Below are 23,430 nucleotides of genomic sequence, written 5' to 3'. Positions count from 1 at the left end.
ACCTGAGGAAGTTGGACTTATCTGGCCTGTGGAAGTTGGACTTATCTGGCCTGAGGAAGTTGAGGGTGATCAGATGGATAAATGGTTGGACTGGATAGCCTGGTTTCCCATCTGGGAACAAGAAGGGTCTTAAAATCATAAATAATACCAGGAATACTGGGATATGGGCTCTAGTTATTCCGACAGCTGACAGAATGTGATTAGATCCCACATGGCCCCCTGATATCCATCCTGGTAGAGGAGTATCCCATTGAAAGGTAACTAGCACTGACAGTTGGACTCTTCCTCTTCCTTCAGTCCACTTGTTTTTGTTAGTTGACACAATAGCGCGACCTCATGTTGACACCATGTCCATGTTGGACCATAGATAGGATCAACAACAACAACAACCTGACGTCAGCCATTCCACCTATCAGCTTGGCCCTGACACGACCTCATGTTGACACCATGTCCATGTTGGACCATAGATAGGATCAACAACAACAACAACAACAACAACAACAAACTGACGTCAGCCATTCCACCTATCAGCTTGGCCCTGACACGACTCCCTGCTCCTCCTGTGTGACACGCCAAGGGTCACTGTGGAGACCTTGAACTACACCAAGAGAAGATTTATCTGGTCACCGGCAGACAGACAGACAGACAGACACAGACAGACAGTGCCTGTCAAGCATTTCACTTGGGCTGTAATGTGGTGAACTGAGAGAGATGGAGAGAGAGACAGACAGACTATAACAACAGAGAGAGACAGACAGACTATGAAGACAGAGAGAGAGACAGAGACAGACTATGAAGACAGAGAGAGAGAGAGACAGAGAGACTATGAAGACAGACGGACAGAGAGAGAGACAGACTATAAAGACAGAGACAGAGAGAGACAGTCTTCCATAGAGAGCCTTAGCTACAGAGTGAGGGACAATATAACAGCCCCAGTCCCTCCTACCAGCCATTTCCTGTTCTATCCAGTTAACCATTAACTCTGACAATCCTTCTACACACCAGATAATGGCTGGGTCCCCAATGGGGCCATTTGGGATGCAGTCAATGTGGGAATCATATCTGACACCAGATACCATGTGATGTAAACAACAATATCTGACACCAGATACCATGTGATGTAAACAACAATATCTGACACCAGATACCATGTGATGTAAACGACAATATCTGACACCAGATACTAGATACCATGTTATGTAAACAACAATATCTGACACCAGATACTAGATACCATGTGATGTAAACAACAATATCTGACACCAGATACTAGATACCATGTGACGTAAACGACAATATCTGACACCAGATACTAGATACCATGTGATGTAAACAACAATATCTGACACCAGATACTAGATGTGATGTAAACAACAATATCTGACACCAGATACTAGATACCATGTGACGTAAACAACAATATCTGACACCAGATACTAGATACCATGTGACGTAAACGACAATATCTGACACCAGATACTAGATACCATGTGATGTAAACAACAATATCTGACACCAGATACTAGATGTGATGTAAACAACAATATCTGACACCAGATACTAGATACCATGTGACGTAAACAACAATATCTGACACCAGATACTAGATACCATGTGACGTAAACAACAATATCTGACACCAGATACTAGATACCATGTGATGTAAACAACAATATCTGACACCAGATACTAGATGTGATGTAAACAACAATATCTGACACCAGATACTAGATAACATGTGACATAACAACAATATCTGACACCAGATACTAGATACCATGTGATTCTAAACTGGCTCATGTGTGAACAACATACACATTGTTGAACAATGTCTTCTGACTCAAACGATGGGATGGAGTTTTTTTTGTTTTTTGTGTAAATATTTTTTGGACAACAATGTTCAAGGTTGATTTACTTTACCTCCCTAAAAGGTGGCCTTTTGTGACATTTTATACTGTAATAAAAATAAATGTGATATTTGTTTTCTGCGAAACAAAGTGTTTCTCCATAACGTTTTGTATTATAATTGTAATATTCTGAGTTCACGTTGGTTTAATTTCTAAACTGACCACTTCCAAGACCCCACTATTGATCACAGAATAAACGTAACAAGTCCGTTCTGAAGCATTTTATTGAGTTTTTTTGTTTGTTTGTTCCTGCTTTAGGAAACCCCAGCATTGGCAATTTAAAAATTGAAAACAAAAATAAATATGGATATTTATGTAAAACATTTTCCTACTGAAACATTATACACAATTGTACAACATCATTTTTTATTTTCTTCTTCACTTGGGGTGAATGAATACTCTTATACACATTTCCCCAAAGACTAAATAAACAAACCTCCATGCTAAAACAAAAAAAAACCTGAAAGAAATGAAGCGATGAAAAAAACCAACCATAATGATAATAATAATACTCAATGAACTGCTTCTGGGTTTTTTAAAATTTGCTTTAAAAAAAAACAACAACATTACTAAATAAAAACCCATTTGGTGAAAAATAAAAACATTGAATCAAATCCATCCATTATGTCTTATGTGTTGAGAGTAGTAGAGAAACATGGAATATTAATGAAATGTTCAAAAGTGACCCGGGCCTTTTTCCGTACAGGTAAATGAACTCTCTGTTGTTGTTGCTACTCTGTGACTTCCTACTGTACGTTGATAACGGGCAACGGAGAAGATGCCGTCCTTCTGGGTTTCTGCTGTGTGACGCTCTGTGAGAGGAGAGGACAGTCTATTCCATCCAGGCCCGGTCTTTCCTGGGTCTATGTTGTGGGTGTGTGTGTGTGTGTGGTGAGGGTCTGTGAGAGGAGAGGACAGTCTATATTCCATCCAGGCCCGGTCTTTCCTGGGTCTATGTTGTGGGTGTGTGTGTGTGTGTGGTGAGGGTCTGTGAGAGGAGAGGACAGTCTATATTCCATCCAGGCCCGGTCTTTCCTGGGTCTATGTTGTGTGTGTGTGTGTGTGTGGTGAGGGTCTGTGAAGGTGTGTTGTTTTGACGGTGCATCTGGTCTGGGCAGACTATGGTTGGTCAGTAGTCCGTGTCCGAGCCCTCGGCGTTGTCTACGTTGCGTGTGTGTGTGTGTATGTGTGTGGTGAGGGTCTGGGCAGACTGTGGTTGGTCAGTAGTCCGTGTCCGAGCCCTCGGCGTTGTCTACATTGCGTGTGTGTGTATGTGTGTGGTGAGGGTCTGGGCAGACTGTGGTTGGTCAGTAGTCCGTGTCCGAGCCCTCGGCGTTGTCTACATTGCGTGACAACATGTAGTTGTCCATGTCGATGGAGCGACAGTTGTTGATGGCGTAGCGGAGTCTCTCTGCCATCACCGTCTGGCTGGAGTAAGGAGGCAGGCGCAGCTGGAAGAAACAGGTCTGGGAGGTCGGCAGGCTGTCATAGGGCTGTATGGGGGGGGGGGGGGGGGGGCAGAGAGAGGGGGGGGCAGAGAGAGAGAGGGGGGGGGGGGCAGAGAGAGGGGGGGGGCAGAGAGAGAGAGGGGGGGCAGAGAGAGAGTGGGGGGGGAAGGGGGGACAGAGAGAGAGGGGGGCAGAGACGAGGGGGGGGGGCAGAGAGAGGGGGGGGCAGAGACGAGGGGGGGGAGAGAGGGGGGGCAGAGACGAGGGGGGGGCAGAGAGAGAGGGGGGGCAGAGACGAGGGGGGGGCAGAGAGAGAGGGGGGACAGAGAGAGAGGGGGGGCAGAGAGAGAGAGAGGGGGGCAGAGAGAGGGGGGGGGTGAGAGGGGGGACAGAGAGAGGGGGGGTAAAGGGGGGTAAAGAGAGAGAGGGGGGGGGCAGAGAGAGAGGGGGGGCAGAGAGAGAGGGGGGGGGCAGAGAGAGAGGGGGGCAGAGACGAGGGGGGGGCAGAGAGAGAGGGGGGGCAGAGACGAGGGGGGCAGAGAGAGGGGGGGGCAGAGAGAGAGGGGGGGCAGAGAGAGAGGGGGGGCAGAGAGAGAGGGGGGGCAGAGAGAGAGGGGGGGGCAGAGAGAGAGGGGGGCAGAGAGAGAGGGGGGGACAGAGAGAGGGGGGGGGCAGAGAGAGAGGGGGGGGACAGAGAGAGAGAGGGGGGGGCAGAGAGGGGGGGAGGGGGGGACAGAGAGAGAGGGGGTAAAGGGGGGTAAAGAGAGAGAGGGGGGGGCAGAGAGAGAGGGGGGGCAGAGAGAGAGGGGGGGGGGGGGGCAGAGAGAGAGGGGGGGGGGAGAGAGAGGGGGGGGAAAGGGGGGTAAAGAGAGAGAGGGGGGGGGGGAAAGGGGGGGGACAGAGAGAGAGGGGGGGGGGGAGAGAGAGGGGGGGGAAAGGGGGGTAAAGAGAGAGGGGGGGGAGAGAGAGGGGGGGGGGAGGGGGGGACAGAGAGAGAGAGGTGGGGGACAGAGAGAGAGAGAGGGGGGGGGCAGAGAGAGAGGGGGTGGAACAGAGAGAGAGAGGGGGGGTGGAACAGAGAGAGAGGGGGGTGGAACAGAGAGAGAGGGGGGTGGAACAGAGAGAGAGGTGGGGTGGAACAGAGAGAGGGGGGTGGAACAGAGAGAGGGGGGTGGAACAGAGAGAGAGGGGGGGTGGAACAGAGAGAGAGGGGGTGGAACAGAGAGAGAGGGGGGTGGAACAGAGAGAGAGAGGGGGGTGGAACAGAGAGAGAGGGGGGTGGAACAGAGAGAGAGGGGGGGGGTGGAACAGAGAGAGAGGGGGGGTGGAACAGAGAGAGAGGGGGGTGGAACAGAGAGAGAGGGGGTGGAACAGAGAGAGAGGGGGGGGTGGAACAGAGAGAGAGGGGGGTGGAACAGAGAGAGAGGGGGGTGGAACAGAGAGAGAGAGAGGGGGTGGAACAGAGAGAGGGGGTGGAACAGAGAGAGAGGGGGGGTGGAACAGAGAGAGAGGGGGGTGGAACAGAGAGAGAGGGGTGTTCATTACATCATCAACATTCTCTTGTAACCATGTCTAGTCTGGCTGACAGCTGATGTCGGTCGGTGGGGATGGCCTTTCTCACTCACCCCTTTCATAATCTGGAACCTCTGGGAGGTGTGTGTGTGTGCGTGTGTGTGTGTGTGTTGGCAGCGGTGTTTGTCTTACCCTGTCCACCTTCATGATCTGGAACCTCTGGGAGATGTGTGTGTGCGTGTGTGTGTTGGCAGCGGTGTTTGTCTTACCCTGTCCACCTTCATGATCTGGAACCTCTGGGAGATGTGTGTGTGCGTGTGTGTGTGTGTGTTGGCAGCGGTGTTTGTCTTACCCTGTCCACCTTCATGATCTGGAACCTCTGGGAGATGTGTGTGTGTGTGTTGGCAGCGGTGTTTGTCTTACCCTGTCCACCTTCATGATCTGGAACCTCTGGGAGATGTCAGCTGTGTTGGCGGGCAGCCTGGACCGTCCCGAGACGAAGCGCATGAACAGAACCCTCTCATCGTTGGAGAAGTCTTCTAGGGTCTGCCAGAACCACTGGACCTGAGTGTGATGCTCTTCTACCTCACGGTACCGCACAACCTGGAATTAATACAGCCATTAATACAGCCATTACCTCATGGTACCACACTACCTGTAATTAATACAGCCATTACCTCATGGTACCACACTACCTGGAATTAATACAGCCATTAATACAGCCATTACCTCATGGTACCACACTACCTGTAATTAATACAGCCATTACCTCATGGTACCACACTACCTGTAATTAATACAGCCATTACCCTCATGGTACCACACTACCTGTAATTAATACAGCCATTACCTCATGGTACCACACTACCTGTAATTAATACAGCCATTACCCTCATGGTACCACACTACCTGTAATTAATACAGCCATTAATACAGCCATTACCTCATGGTACCACACTACCTGTAATTAATACAGCCATTACCTCACGGTAACACACTACCTGTAATTAATACAGCCATTAATACAGCCATTACCCTCATGGTACCACACTACCTGTAATTAATACAGCCATTAATACAGCCATTACCTCATGGTACCACACTACCTGTAATTAATACAGCCATTACCTCACGGTAACACACTACCTGTAATTAATACAGCCATTACCTCATGGTACCACACTACCTGTAATTAATACAGCCATTACCTCACGGTACCACACTACCTGTAATTAATACAGCCATTACCTCATGGTACCACACTACCTGTAATTAATACAGCCATTACTCTCATGGTACCACACTACCTGTAATTAATACAGCCATTACCCTCATGGTACCACACTACCTGTAATTAATACAGCCATGACCTCACGGTAACACACTACCTGTAATTAATACAGCCATTACCTCATGGTACCACACTACCTGTAATTAATACAGCCATTACCTCACGGTACCACACTACCTGTAATTAATACAGCCATTACCTCACGGTACCACACTACCTGTAATTAATACAGCCACTAATATCGGCCATTACCTCAAGGTACCACACAACCTGTAATTAATACAGCCATTACCTCATGGTACCACACTACCTGGAATTAGTACAGCCATTATCTCACAGTACCACACTACCTGTAATTAATACAGCCATTACCTCAAGGTACCACACTACCTGTAATTAATACAGCCATTAATACAGCCATTACCTCACGGTACCACACAACCTGTAATTAATACAGCCATTACCTCACGGTACCACACTACCTGGAATTAATACAGCCATTATCTCACAGTACCACACTACCTGTAATTAATACAGCCACTAATACAGCCATTACCTCAAGGTACCACACTACCTGTAATTAATACAGCCATTAATACAGCCATTACCTCATGGTACCACACTACCTGTAATTAATACAGCCACTAATACAGCCATTACCTCAAGGTACCACACTACCTGTAATTAATACAGCCATTACCCCATGGTACCTCACTACCTGTAATTAATACAGCCATTACCTCATGGTACCTCACTACCTGTAATTAATACAGCCATTACCTCATGGTACCACACTACCTGTAATTAATACAGCCACTAATACAGACATCAATACAACAATCAGTCAGTCAATCAATCAGTCAGTCAATCAATCAGTCAGTCAGCCAATCATCACTTAGTCAGTCAGTCAGTCAGTCAGTCAGCCAATCGTCACTTAGTCAGTCAGTCAATCAGTCAGTCAGCCAATCATCAGCCAATCATCACTTAGTCAGACAGTCAGTCAGCCAATAATCACTTAGTCAGTCAGTCAGTCAGTCAGTCAGGCAGTCAGTCAGCCAATCATCACTTAGTCAGTCAGTCAGCCAGCCAATCATCACTTAGTCAGTCAGTCAGTCAGCCAGCCAATCATCACTCAGTCAGTCAGTCAGTCAGCCAGCCAGCCAATCATCACTTAGTCAGTCAGTCAGTCAGTCAGTCAGTCAGTCAGTCAGTCAGTCAGTCAGCCAATCATCACTTCGTCAGTCAGTTTACAGCAAAACAATAAAATGAAAGAGATGAAAACAAACGGAAGACCAAGTAATGAGACCTTCTTGAGCACGTCCACACTGATCTCTGGCATCCCACAAACCATCTGTTCCAGTTGTTTGGCTGTGAGGAGGGAGAGGAGAGGGACAGGGACGATCCAGGACATGCCCTCACGCACCACCGCCACCTGGGAGAGGAGGAGGGAGGGAGAGAGATGGGGGAGAGAGAGAGAGGGACAGGGGAAGGAGGAAGACAGGGGGGATGGGAGATATGAAACAAGTGGTTCTTAGAGTCTAACAGAGACATGTACTGTACTCTTAACACCTTAGAGTCTAACAGAGACATGTACTGTACTCTCACACCTTAGAGTCTAACAGAGACATGTAGTGTACTCTAACACCTTAGAGTCTAACAGAGACATGTACTGTACTCGCACACCTTAGAGTCTAACAGAGACATGTACTGTACTCTAAACACCTTAGAGTCTAACAGAGACATGTAGTGTACTCTAAACACCTTAGAGTCTAACAGAGACATGTACTCTAACACCTTAGAGTCTAACAGAGACATGTACTGTACTCTAAACACCTTAGAGTCTAACAGAGACATGTAGTGTACTCTAAACACCTTAGAGTCTAACAGAGACATATACTCTAACACCTTAGAGTCTAACAGAGACATGTACTCTAACACCTTAGAGTCTAACAGAGACATGTACTGTACTCTAACACCTTAGAGTCTAACAGAGACATGTACTCTAACACCTTAGAGTCTAACAGAGACATGTACTGTACTCTAAACACCTTAGAGTCTAACAGAGACATGTACTGTACTCTAACACCTTAGAGTCTAACAGAGACATGTAGTGTACTCTAAACACCTTAGAGTCTAACAGAGACATGTACTCTAACACCTTAGAGTCTAACAGAGACATGTAATCTAAACACCTTAGAGTCTAACAGAGACATGTACTGTACACAATATAGTCTAGTTATATAGTCTAGTTATATACTGAACCATGACTTTTCTACAATTATAAATATAGTCTAGTTATATATTGAATCATGACGTTTCTACAATTATAAATATAGTCTAGTTATATACTGAACCATGACTTTTCTACAATTATAAATATAGTCTAGCTATATATTGAACCATGACTTTTCTACAATTATAAATATAGTCTAGTTATATACTGAACCATGACTTTTCTACAATTATAAATATAGTCGTTATATACTGAACCATGACTTTTCTACAATTATAAATATAGTCTAGTTATATACTGAATCATGACGTTTCTATAATTATAAATATAGTTGTTCCCATGCCAACCAAGCTGGGTGTTAAGATTACTTAGAAAAATTCCAGGCATGATTCTTCATCTTAAAACCAATTCAGAATTGAGTTTCTATTATAAAAGAGCGCAGTGCCTCTTGTCTTAATCCAAGAATTCAATATATACATCTCAAGTTCCAGAGTGGAGGAGAGGTCTGCTGAGTGTCTCTGCAATGAAAAGCCTCGGGGCAGAGCCTCGGTGTAGTGCAGAGAGCTTGATAATGTCTTGTAGAGAAGACCCCACGAAGAGGACGGTCTAAAAGCAGCAGGGCAGAGCCTCAGTGTAGTGCAGAGAGCTCGATAATGTCTTGTAGAGAAGACACCACGAAGAGGACGGTCTAAAAGCAGCAGGGCATAGCCTCGGTGTAGTGCAGAGAGCTCGATAATGTCTTGTAGAGAAGACCCCACGAAGAGGACGGTCTAAAAGCAGCAGGGCAGAGCCTCAGTGTAGTGCAGAGAGCTTGATAATGTCTTGTAGAGAAGACACCACGAAGAGGACGGTCTAAAAGCAGCAGGGCATAGCCTCAGTGTAGTGCAGAGAGCTTGATAATGTCTTGTAGAGAAGACCCCACGAAGAGGACGGTCTAAAAGCAGCAGGGCATAGCCTCAGTGTAGTGCAGAGAGCTTGATAATGTCTTGTAGAGAAGACACCACGAAGAGGACGGTCTAAAAGCAGCAGGTGGCCACGGTGTGTTAGTCATCACCCGCTGGAGGTTAATGAACTGCGGCAGACATGTAGAATCCACGGGAAATTAACAAAACATGAGGCGATAGGATGACCAACAGCAGCTGTCTGTCTATCTGGTGCAGGCGGTACTCGATGGTGTTGTCTGTGTCGTACCCGCCTGTCTATCTCGTGCAGGCGGTACTCGATGGTGTTATATGTGTCGTACCCGTCTGTCTATCTCGTGCAGGCGGTACTCCTGTGTGTGTGTGTGTGTGTGTGTGTGTGTGTGTGTGTGTGTGTGTGTGTTGTACATGTCTGTCTATCTCGTGCAGGCGGTACTCCTGTGTGTGTGTGTGTGTGTGTGTGTTTGTCGTACCTGTCTGTCTATCTCGTGCAGGCGGTACTCCTGTGTGTGTGTGTGTCGTACCTGTCTGTCTTTCTCGTGCAGGCGGTACTCCTGTGTGTGTGTGTGTGTGTGTCGTACCTGTCTGTCTATCTCGTGCAGGCGGTACTCCTGTGTGTGTGTGTGTGTGTGTGTGTCGTACCTGTCTGTCTATCTCGTGCAGGCGGTACTCCTGTGTGTGTGTGTGTGTGTGTTTGTCGTACCTGTCTGTCTATCTCGTGCAGGCGGTACTCGATGGCCCGGGCTACATACTCCTTCCTGTTGGAGAAGGTCAGAGGGATGCTGTTTCCCCCGGGGATAATAGGAACCATCTTACCGTCCGCACTCTGACCCACGAACGAATCCAGAGGAATCATCTAGAGGGACACAACAGTTAAACAGCACTTCATCTGAATTCAAGTTGGGAGTCGATTCCATTTGGAGAGAGTTGATTCAGAATCCTGTCAGATCAGGAGAGACAGTCCCTTTCTCTTTATTCTCTCTCTCTCTCTCTCTCTCTCTCTCTCTCTCTCTCTCTCTCTCTCTCTCTCTCTCTCTCTCTCTCTCCTCCACCTCTCTCTCTCCTCCCGCTCCTTCCTCCCTCTTTCCCTCTCTTGGCTAGGAGACTGTGGGCCTGAGAGGCCATTTCTCTCTCTCCCACCTCTCCTCCACCTCTCTCTCTTTCCCCTGGCTGTGGTCCTTCCTTCACAAGACAGGGGGGCCATGTCTCTCTCTCCCTCCCTCTTCCCCCCCTCTCTCCCTTCCTCTCCCTCTCTGGACTCTCTCTATCTATCCTGGCTATGGTCCTTCCTGGGAGGCCATTTCTCTCTCTCCCACCTCTCCTCCACCTCTCTCTCTTTCCCCTGGCTGTGGTCCTTCCTGAGAGGCCATGTCTCTCTCTCCCTCCCTCTTCCCCCCATCTCTCCCTTCCTCTCCCTCTCTGGACTCTATCGATCCTGGCTGTGGTCCTTCCTGGGAGGCAGGCCAACTGGCCAATCCCCAGACAGGATGTGCTGCATCAACAGGACCCTTGCATTCCAGTGTGTGTGTGTGTGTGTGAGTGTGTGTGTGTGTTTCTGTGTGAGAGAGAGAGGGAGCCCGGTCCAGTCCAGTAGAGTCACAGTGCAGTGGTTATGTGTGTGTGTGTGTGTGTGTGTGTGTGTCGAGGGGAACGAAGGTTGGCCATGGTGTATTATCACCATACCACATTATCACCATACCATATTATCACCATACCATATTATCACCATACTGAGAGACCTCACCATACCATATTATCACCATACCATATTACCACCATACTGAGAGACCTCACCATACCATATTATCACCATACCACATTATCACCATACCATATTATCACCATACCATATTATCACCATACTGAGGGACCTCACCATACCATATTATCACCATACCATATTATCACCATACCATATTATCACCAAACTGAGAGACCCCACCATACCATATTATCACCATACCATATTATCACCAAACTGAGAGACCCCACCATACCATATTATCACCATACCATATTATCATCATACCATATTATCACCAAACTGAGAGACCCCACCATACCATATTATCACCATACCATATTATCACCATACCATATTATCATCATACCATATTATCATCATACCATATTATCACCATACCATATTATCACCATACCATATTATCACCATACCATATTATCCCCATACCATATTATTACCATACTGAGAGACCTCACCATACCATATTATCACCATCCCATATTATCACCATACCATATTACCACCATACACTATTATCACCATACCATATTATCATCATACCATATTATCACCATACCATATTATCACCATACCATATTATCACCATACTGAGAGACCTCACCATACCATATTATCACCATACTGAGAGACCTCACCATACCATATTATCACCATACCATATTATCACCATACCATATTACCACCATACCATATTATCACCATACCATATTATCACCATACCATATTATCACCATACCATATTATCATCATACCATATTATCAGCATACCATATTATCACCATACCATATTATCACCATACTGAGAGACCTCACCATACCATATTATCACCATACCATATTATCACCATACCATATTATCACCATACCATATTATCACCATACCATATTATCATCATACCATATTATCACCGTACCATATTATCACCATACCATATTATCACCATACCATATTATCACCGTACTGAGAGACCTCACCATACCATATTATCACCATACTGAGAGACCTCACCATACCATATTATCACCATACCATATTATAACCATACCATATCACATTACCATATTATCACCATACCATATTATCACCATACCATATTATCACCATACCATATTACCACCATACCATATTAGCACCATACCATATTATCACCATACCATATTATCACCATACCATATTATCACCATACCATATTATCACCATACTGAGAGACCTCACCATACCATATTATCACCATACCATATTATCACCATACCATATTACCACCATACTGAGAGACCTCACCATACCATATTATCACCATACCATATTATCACCATACCATATTACCACCATACTGAGAGACCTCACCATACCATATTATCACCATACCATATTATCACCATACCATATTATCATCATACCATATTATCACCATACCATATTACCACCATACCATATTATCACCATACCATATTATCATCATACCATATTATCACCATACCATATTATCATCATACCATATTACCACCATACCATATTATCACCATACCATATTATCACCATACCATATTATCACCATACCATATTATCACCATACCATATTATCACCATACCATATTATCACCATACCATATTATCACCATACCATATTATCACCATACCATATTATCACCATACCTTATTATCACCATACCATATTACCACCATACTGAGAGACCTCACCATACCATATTATCACCATACCATATTATCACCATACCATATTACCACCATACCATATTATCACCATACCATATTATCACCATACCATATTATCACCATACCATATTATCATCATACCATATTATCACCATACCATATTATCACCATACCATATTATCATCATACCATATTAACACCATACCATATTATCACCATACCATATTATCACCGTACTGAGAGACCTCACCATACCATATTATCACCATACCATATTATCACCATACCATATTACCACCATACCATATTATCACCATACCATATTATCACCATACCATATTATCACCATACCATATTATCATCATACCATATTATCACCATACCATATTATCACCATACCATATTATCACCATACTGAGAGACCTCACCATACCATATTATCACCATACCATATTATCGCCATACCATATTATCACCATACCATATTATCACCATACCATATTATCATCATACCATATTATCACCGTACCATATTATCACCATACCATATTATCACCATACCATATTATCACCGTACTGAGAGACCTCACCATACCATATTATCACCATACTGAGAGACCTCACCATACCATATTATCACCATACCATATTATAACCATACCATATCACATTACCATATTATCACCATACCATATTATCACCATACCATATTATCACCATACCATATTATCACCATACCATATTACCACCATACCATATTAGCACCATACCATATTATCACCATACCATATTATCACCATACTGAGAGACCTCACCATACCATATTATCACCATACCATATTATCACCATACCATATTACCACCATACTGAGAGACCTCACCATACCATATTATCACCATACCATATTATCACCATACCATATTACCACCATACTGAGAGACCTCACCATACCATATTATCACCATACCATATTATCACCATACCATATTATCATCATACCATATTATCACCATACCATATTACCACCATACCATATTATCACCATACCATATTATCATCATACCATATTATCACCATACCATATTATCATCATACCATATTACCACCATACCATATTATCACCATACCATATTATCACCATACCATATTATCACCATACCATATTATCACCATACCATATTATCACCATACCATATTATCACCATACCATATTATCACCATACCATATTATCACCATACCTTATTATCACCATACCATATTATCACCATACCATATTATCACCATACCATATTATCCCCATACCATATTATCACCATACCATATTATCCCCATACCATATTATCACCATACCATATTATCACCATACCATGTTATCACCATACCATATTAACACCATACCATATTATCACCATACCATATTATCACCATACCATATTATCATCATACCATATTAACACCGTACCATATTATCATCGTACCATATTATCATCGTACCATATTATCACCGTACCATATTATCACCGTACCATATTATCACCGTACCATATTATCACCATACCATATTATCACCATACTGAGAGACCTCACCATATCATATTATCACCATACCATATTATCACCATACCATATTATCACCATACCATATTATCACCATACCATATTATCACCATACCATATTATCACCATTCCAAGTCAAACAGAAAACACAGCTCCATTTCCTAGGCTAGTTTCCAAGTCAAACAGAAAACACAGCTCCATTTCCTAGGCTAGTTTCCAAGTCAAACAGAAAACACAGCTCCATTTCCTCAGCTAGTTTCCATGTCAAACAGAAAACACAGCTCCATTTCCTCGGCTAGTTTCCATGTCAAACAGAAAACACAGCTCCATTTCCTCGGCTAGTTTCCATGTCAAACAGAAAACACAGCTCCATTTCCTCGGCTAGTTTCCATGTCAAATCTCCTCATCCATGTCAGTTCCAGTATTGAATCCAAACTGAATGGATGTGAACCATCACTCCCCTCCAAGGTCCAAGCTTCTCGTTATGTCTCTTTCCCTTTCCTCATCATCCCCCTCATCCTCATCACCCCCCTCATCCTCAACCCCCCCTGATCCTCATCCTCACCCCCCCCCTCATCCTCATCCTCCTCATACCAATATCGTAGCTCGTGACCTTAAAGCTGAGGAGATTAAAAAAATACGTAATAAATGTCATCACCTCATGGAAATTATCCTCTGTGATGCCGCTGTCTTCAATGTGAAGAATGCTGTTGAGTGTCTGAACGTAGAGCAGGTCCACCTCCTCGAGATCCTCCAGGACCAGAGGAATACAGCACAGCTGCTTCCACACCATGGGGGCAAGGTGCAGGTCCAGGGGCTTCTTGGTCCGGATAGCCACCCCCATCAGGATACCAAGGAACTTAAACTGGAGGAGCTGCTCATCCAGACAGGATGACGGGCTCAGCAGGAACCTGGGGGAGGGAGGGAGGTTTAGAGTTGACCTGAGTGGCCCATAACCAAGAGTCATATAGACTATAGCTCTGTAGTGGCCCATAACATAGAGTCATATAGACTATAGCTCTGTAGTGGCCCATAACCCAGAGTCATATAGACTATAGCTCTGTAGTGGTCCATAACATAGAGTCATATAGACTATAGATCTGTAGTGGCCCATAACATAGTGTCATATAGACTATAGCTCTGTAGTGGCCCATAACCCAGAGTCATATAGACTATAGCTCTGTAGTGGTCCATAACATAGAGTCATATAGACTATAGCTCTGTAGTGGCCCATAACACAGAGTCATATAGACTATAGCTCTGTAGTGGCCCATAACATAGAGTCAAATAGACTATAGCTCTGTAGTGGTCCATAACACAGTGTCATATAGACTATAGCTCTGTAGTGGCCCATAACCAAGAGTCATATAGACTATAGCTCTGTAGTGGCCCATAACATAGAGTCATATAGACTATAGCTCTGTAGTGGTCCATAACATAGAGTCATATAGACTATAGCTCTGTAGTGGCCCATAACCAAGAGTCATATAGACTATAGCTCTGTAGTGGTCCATAACACAGTGTCATATAGACTATAGCTCTGTAGTGGTCCATAACACAGTGTCATATAGACTATAGCTCTGTAGTGGCCCATAACATAGAGTCATATAGACTATAGCTCTGTAGTGGCCCATAACACAGTGTCATATAGACTATAGCTCTGTAGTGGTACATAACATAGAGTCATATAGACTATAGCTCTGTAGTGGCCCATAACATAGAGTCATATAGACTATAGCTCTGTAGTGGCCCATTACAGAGTCATATAGACTATAGCTCTGTAGTGGTACATAACATAGAGTCATATAGACTATAGCTCTGTAGTGGTCCATAACACAGTGTCATATAGACTATAGCTCTGTAGTGGCCCATAACAGAGTCATATAGACTATAGCTCTGTAGTGGTACATAACATAGAGTCATATAGACTATAGCTCTGTAGTGGTCCATAACACAGTGTCATATAGACTATAGCTCTGTAGTGGTCCATAACAGTGTCATATAGACTATAGCTCTGTAGTGGACCATAACCAAGAGTCATATAGACTATAGCTCTGTAGTGGTCCATAACACAGTGTCATATAGACTATAGCTCTGTAGTGGTCCATAACAGTGTCATATAGACTATAGCTCTGTAGTGGACCATAACCAAGAGTCATATAGACTATAGCTCTGTAGTGGTCCATAACACAGTGTCATATAGACTATAGCTCTGTAGTGGTCCATAACATAGAGTCATATAGACTATAGCTCTGTAGTGGCCCATAACATAGTGTCATATAGACTATAGCTCTGTAGTGGCCCATAACACAGTGTCATATAGACTATAGCTCTGTAGTGGTCCATAACATAGAGTCATATAGACTATAGCTCTGTAGTGGTCCATAACCAAGAGTCATATAGACTATAGCTCTGTAGTGGCCCATAACATAGAGTCATATAGACTATAGCTCTGTAGTGGTCCATAACACAGTGTCATATAGACTATAGCTCTGTAGTGGCCCATAACCAAGAGTCATATAGACTATAGCTCTGTAGTGGCCCATAACATAGAGTCATATAGACTATAGCTCTGTAGTGGTCCATAACATAGAGTCATATAGACTATAGCTCTGTAGTGGCCCATAACCAAGAGTCATATTGACTATAGCTCTGTAGTGGTCCATAACACAGTGTCATATAGACTATAGCTCTGTAGTGGTCCATAACACAGTGTCATATAGACTATAGCTCTGTAGTGGCCCATAACATAGAGTCATATAGACTATAGCTCTGTAGTGGCCCATAACATAGAGTCATATAGACTATAGCTCTGTAGTGGCCCATAACATAGAGTCATATAGACTATAGCTCTGTAGTGGCCCATTACAGTGTCATATAGACTATAGCTCTGTAGTGTCACATAACCAAGAGTCATATAGACTATAGCTCTGTAGTGGCCCATAACATAGAGTCATATAGACTATAGCTCTGTAGTGGCCCATAACACAGTGTCATATTGACTATAGCTCTGTAGTGGTACATAACATAGAGTCATATAGACTATAGCTCTGTAGTGGCCCATAACATAGAGTCATATAGACTATAGCTCTGTAGTGGCCCATTACAGAGTCATATAGACTATAGCTCTGTAGTGGTACATAACATAGAGTCATATAGACTATAGCTCTGTAGTGGTCCATAACACAGTGTCATATAGACTATAGCTCTGTAGTGGCCCATAACAGAGTCATATAGACTATAGCTCTGTAGTGGTACATAACATAGAGTCATATAGACTATAGCTCTGTAGTGGTCCATAACACAGTGTCATATAGACTATAGCTCTGTAGTGGTCCATAACAGTGTCATATAGACTATAGCTCTGTAGTGGACCATAACCAAGAGTCATATAGACTATAGCTCTGTAGTGGTCCATAACACAGTGTCATATAGACTATAGCTCTGTAGTGGTCCATAACATAGAGTCATATAGACTATAGCTCTGTAGTGGCCCATAACATAGTGTCATATAGACTATAGCTCTGTAGTGGCCCATAACACAGTGTCATATAGACTATAGCTCTGTAGTGGTCCATAACATACAGTCATATAGACTATAGCTCTGTAGTGGTCCATAACCAAGAGTCATATAGACTATAGCTCTGTAGTGGTCCATAACCAAGAGTCATATAGACTATAGCTCTGTAGTGGCCCATTACAGTGTCATATAGACTATAGCTCTGTAGTGGCCCATAACATAGAGTCATATAGACTATAGCTCTGTAGTGGCCCATAACACAGAGTCATATAGACTATAGCTCTGTAGTGGTCCATAACCAAGAGTCATATAGACTATAGCTCTGTAGTGGCCCATAACATAGAGTCATATAGACTATAGCTCTGTAGTGGCCCATAACACAGTGTCATATAGACTATAGCTCTGTAGTGGTCCATAACATAGAGTCATATAGACTATAGCTCTGTAGTGGTCCATAACACAGAGTCATATAGACTATAGCTCTGTAGTGGTCCATAACATAGAGTCATATAGACTATAGATCTGTAGTGGCCCATTACATAGAGTCATATAGACTATAGCTCTGTAGTGGCCCATAACCAAGAGTCATATAGACTATAGCTCTGTAGTGGCCCATTACATAGAGTCATATAGACTATAGCTCTGTAGTGGCCCATAACATAGAGTCATATAGACTATAGCTCTGTAGTGGTCCATAACACAGTGTCATATAGACTATAGCTCTGTAGTGGTCCATAACATAGAGTCATATATACTATAGCTCTGTAGTGGCCCATAACAGTGTCATATAGACTATAGCTCTGTAGTGGCCCATAACATAGAGTCATATAGACTATAGCTCTGTAGTGGCCCATAACCAAGAGTCATATAGACTATAGCTCTGTAGTGGTCCATAACATAGTGTCATATAGACTATAGCTCTGTAGTGGTCCATAACATAGAGTCATATAGACTATAGCTCTGTAGTGGCCCATAACACAGTGTCATATAGACTATAGCTCTGTAGTGGCCCATAACATAGAGTCATATAGACTATAGCTCTGTAGTGGTCCATAACACAGTGTCATATAGACTATAGCTCTGTAGTGTCCCATAACACAGTGTCATATAGACTATAGCTCTGTAGTGGCCCATAACATAGAGTCATATAGACTATAGCTCTGTAGTGTCCCATAACACAGTGTCATATAGACTATAGCTCTGTAGTGGCCCATAACATAGAGTCATATAGACTATAGCTCTGTAGTGGTCCATAACACAGTGTCATATAGACTATAGCTCTGTAGTGGCCCATAACACAGTGTCATATAGACTATAGCTCTGTAGTGGTCCATAACATAGAGTCATATAGACTATAGCTCTGTAGTGGCCCATAACATAGAGTCATATAGACTATAGCTCTGTAGTGGTCCATAACACAGTGTCATATAGACTATAGCTCTGTAGTGTCCCATAACACAGTGTCATATAGACTATAGCTCTGTAGTGGTCCATAACATAGAGTCATAAAGACTATAGCTCTGTAGTGGCCCATAACACAGTGTCATATAGACTATAGCTCTGTAGTGGTCCATAACATAGAGTCATATAGACTATAGCTCTGTAGTGGACCATAACATAGAGTCATATAGACTATAGCTCTGTAGTGGCCCATAACACAGTGTCATATAGACTATAGCTCTGTAGTGGCCCATAACAGTGTCATATAGACTATAGCTCTGTAGTGGCCCATAACACAGTGTCATATAGACTATAGCTCTGTAGTGGTCCATAACATAGAGTCATATAGACTATAGCTCTGTAGTGGCCCATAACAGTGTCATATAGACTATAGCTCTGTAGTGGCCCATAACACAGTGTCATATAGACTATAGCTCTGTAGTGTCCCATAACACAGAGTCATATAGACTATAGCTCTGTAGTGGCCCATAACATAGTGTCATATAGACTATAGCTCTGTAGTGGCCCATAACACAGTGTCATATAGACTATAGCTCTGTAGTGGTCCATAACATAGAGTCATATAGACTATAGCTCTGTAGTGGCCCATAACATAGTGTCATATAGACTATAGCTCTGTAGTGGCCCATAACACAGTGTCATATAGACTATAGCTCTGTAGTGGTCCATAACACAGTGTCATATAGACTATAGCTCTGTAGTGGTACATAACATAGAGTCATATAGACTATAGCTCTGTAGTGGTCCATAACATAGTGTCATATAGACTATAGCTCTGTAGTGGCCCATAACATAGTGTCATATAGACTATAGCTCTGTAGTGTCCCATAACACAGTGTCATATAGACTATAGCTCTGTAGTGGTCCATAACACAGTGTCATATAGACTATAGCTCTGTAGTGGCCCATAACACAGTGTCATATAGACTATAGCTCTGTAGTGGCCCATAACACAGAGTCATATAGACTATAGCTCTGTAGTGGTCCATAACATAGAGTCATATAGACTATAGCTCTGTAGTGGTCCATAACACAGTGTCATATAGACTATAGCTCTGTAGTGGCCCATAACATAGTGTCATATAGACTATAGCTCTGTAGTGGCCCATAACACAGAGTCATATAGACTATAGCTCTGTAGTGGTCGATAACATAGAGTCATATAGACTATAGCTCTGTAGTGGCCCATAACACAGTGTCATATAGACTATAGCTCTGTAGTGGTCCATAACATAGTGTCATATAGACTATAGCTCTGTAGTGGTCCATAACATAGTGTCATATAGACTATAGCTCTGTAGTGTCCCATAACAGTGTCATATAGACTATAGCTCTGTAGTGGTCCATAACATAGAGTCATATAGACTATAGCTCTGTAGTGTCCCATAACATAGTGTCATATAGACTATAGCTCTGTAGTGGCCCATAACATAGTGTCATATAGACTATAGCTCTGTAGTGGCCCATAACATAGTCATATAGACTATAGCTCTGTAGTGGCCCATAACATAGTCATATAGACTATAGCTCTGTTGTGGCTGGTAATAAGACAGCGTCTCTATGGTGACTGGTAATGAGACAGCGTGTCAGTAATGTGGTGCTGTCTCTATGGTGACTGGTAATGAGACAGCGTCTCTATGGTGACTGGTAATGAGACAGCGTTTCAGTAATGTGGTACTGTCTCTATGGTGACTGGTAATGAGACAGCGTCTCTATGGTGACTGGTAATGAGACAGCGTGTCAGTAATGTGGTACTGTCTCTATGGTGACTGGTAATGAGACAGTGTCTCTATGGTGACTGGTAATTAGACAGCGTGTCAGTAATGTGGTACTGTCTCTATGGTGACTGGTAATGAGACAGCGTCTCTATGGTGACTGGTAATGAGACAGCGTCTCTATGGTGACTGGTAATGAGACAGCGTCTCTATGGTGACTGGTAATGAGACAGCGTCTCTATGGTGACTGGTAATGAGACAGCATGTCAGTAATGTTGTACTGTCTCTATGGTGACTGGTAATGAGACAGCGTGTCAGTAATGTGGTGCTGTCTCTATGGTGACTGGTAATTAGACAGTGTCTCTATGGTGACTGGTAATGAGACAGCGTCTCTATGGTGACTGGTAATGAGACAGCGTGTCAGTAATGTGGTACTGTCTCTATGGTGACTGGTAATTAGACAGTGTCTCTATGGTGACTAGTAATGAGACAGCGTCTCTATGGTGACTGGTAATGAGACAGCGTGTCTATGGTGACTGGTAATGAGACAGCGTGTCAGTAATGTGGTGCTGTCTCTATGGTGACTGGTAATGAGACAGCGTCTCTATGGTGACTAGTAATGAGACAGCGTCTCTATGGTGACTGGTAATGAGACAGCGTCTCTATGGTGACTGGTAATGAGACAGCGTCTCTATGGTGACTGGTAATGAGACAGCGTCTCTATGGTGACTGGTAATGAGACAGCGTCTCTATGGTGACTGGTAATGAGACAGCATGTCAGTAATGTTGTATTGTCTCTATGGTGACTGGTAATGAGACAGCGTCTCTATGGTGACTGGTAATGAGACAGCGTGTCAGTAATGTGGTGCTGTCTCTATGGTGACTGGTAATTAGACAGTGTCTCTATGGTGACTGGTAATGAGACAGCGTCTCTATGGTGACTGGTAATGAGACAGCGTGTCAGTAATGTGGTACTGTCTCTATGGTGACTGGTAATGAGACAGCGTCTCTATGGTGACTGGTAATGAGACAGCGTGTCTATGGTGACTGGTAATGAGACAGCGTGTCAGTAATGTGGTGCTGTCTCTATGGTGACTGGTAATGAGACAGCGTCTCTATGGTGACTAGTAATGAGACAGCGTCTCTATGGTGACTGGTAATGAGACAGCGTCTCTATGGTGACTGGTAATGAGACAGCGTGTCAGTAATGTGGTGCTGTCTCTATGGTGACTGGTAACGAGACAGCGTGTCAGTAATGTGGTGCTGTCTCTATGGTGACTGGTAACAAGACAGCGTGTCAGTAATGTGGTGCTGTCTCTATGGTGACTGGTAATGAGACAGCGTGTCAGTATTGTGGTACTGTCTCTATGGTGACTGGTAATGAGACAGTGTGTCTATGGTGACTGGTAATGAGACAGCGTGTCAGTAATGTGGTGCTGTCTCTATGGTGACTGGTAATGAGACAGCGTCTCTATGGTGACTAGTAATGAGACAGCGTCTCTATGGTGACTGGTAATGAGACAGAGTCTCTATGGTGACTGGTAATGAGACAGCGTCTCTATGGTGACGAGTAATGAGACAGCGTCTCTATGGTGACTGGTAATGAGACAGCGTCTCTATATGGTGACTGGTAACGAGACAGCGTCTCTATGGTGACGAGTAATGAGACAGCGTCTCTATGGTGACTGGTAATGAGACAGCGTGTCAGTATTGTGGTACTGTCTCTATGGTGACGAGTAATGAGACAGCGTCTCTATATGGTGACTGGTAATTAGACAGCGTGTCAGTATTGTGGTACTGTCTCTATGGTGAAGAGTAATGAGACAGCGTCTCTATATGGTGACTGGTAATTAGACAGCGTGTCAGTATTGTGGTACTGTCTCTATGGTGACTGGTAATGAGACAGCGTGTCAGTAATGTGGTACTGTCTCTATGGTGACTAGTAATGAGACAGCGTGTCAGTATTGTGGTACTGTCTCTATGGTGACTGGTAATGAGACAGCGTGTCAGTAATGTGGTACTGTCTCTATGGTGACTGGTAATGAGACAGCGTGTCAGTAATGTGGTGCTGTCTCTATGGTGACTGGTAATGAGACAGCGTCTCTATGGTGACTGGTAATGAGACAGCGTGTCAGTATTGTGGTACTGTCTCTATGGTGACGAGTAATGAGACAGTGTCTCTATATGGTGACTGGTAATTAGACAGCGTGTCAGTATTGTGGTACTGTCTCTATGGTGACTGGTAATGAGACAGCGTCTCTATATGGTGACTGGTAATTAGACAGCGTGTCAGTATTGTGGTACTGTCTCTATGGTGACGAGTAATTAGACAGCGTGTCAGTATTGTGGTACTGTCTCTATGGTGACTGGTAATGAGACAGCGTCTCTATATGGTGACTGGTAATTAGACAGCGTGTCAGT

At 43.7% G+C, this 23,430-nt stretch overlaps 1 protein-coding gene across 1 annotated transcript in view; it reads right to left on the bottom strand.

Moving 5' to 3' along the window:
• Window positions 1-2,118: 2,118 nt before the first annotated feature.
• Window positions 2,119-23,430, bottom strand: part of herc1 (HECT and RLD domain containing E3 ubiquitin protein ligase family member 1) — a 273,217-nt gene continuing 251,905 nt past the window's right edge. The window contains exons 77-81 of the mRNA XM_064983713.1: window positions 14,972-15,224; window positions 10,015-10,167; window positions 7,465-7,590; window positions 5,291-5,470; window positions 2,119-3,400 (exon numbers count right to left, since the gene is read on the bottom strand). Coding sequence (XP_064839785.1) covers window positions 3,215-3,400; window positions 5,291-5,470; window positions 7,465-7,590; window positions 10,015-10,167; window positions 14,972-15,224 — 898 coding nt within the window. The 3' untranslated portion in view covers window positions 2,119-3,214. The remainder of the gene's footprint in view (window positions 3,401-5,290; window positions 5,471-7,464; window positions 7,591-10,014; window positions 10,168-14,971; window positions 15,225-23,430) is intronic.

The sequence above is a fragment of the Oncorhynchus masou genome, chromosome 2, assembly GCF_036934945.1.
Source record: "Oncorhynchus masou masou isolate Uvic2021 chromosome 2, UVic_Omas_1.1, whole genome shotgun sequence".
Taxonomy (NCBI): domain Eukaryota; kingdom Metazoa; phylum Chordata; class Actinopteri; order Salmoniformes; family Salmonidae; genus Oncorhynchus; species Oncorhynchus masou.
The sequence above is the reverse complement of the archived record's forward strand: the minus strand, read 5'-3'. Positions and strand labels throughout refer to the sequence as shown.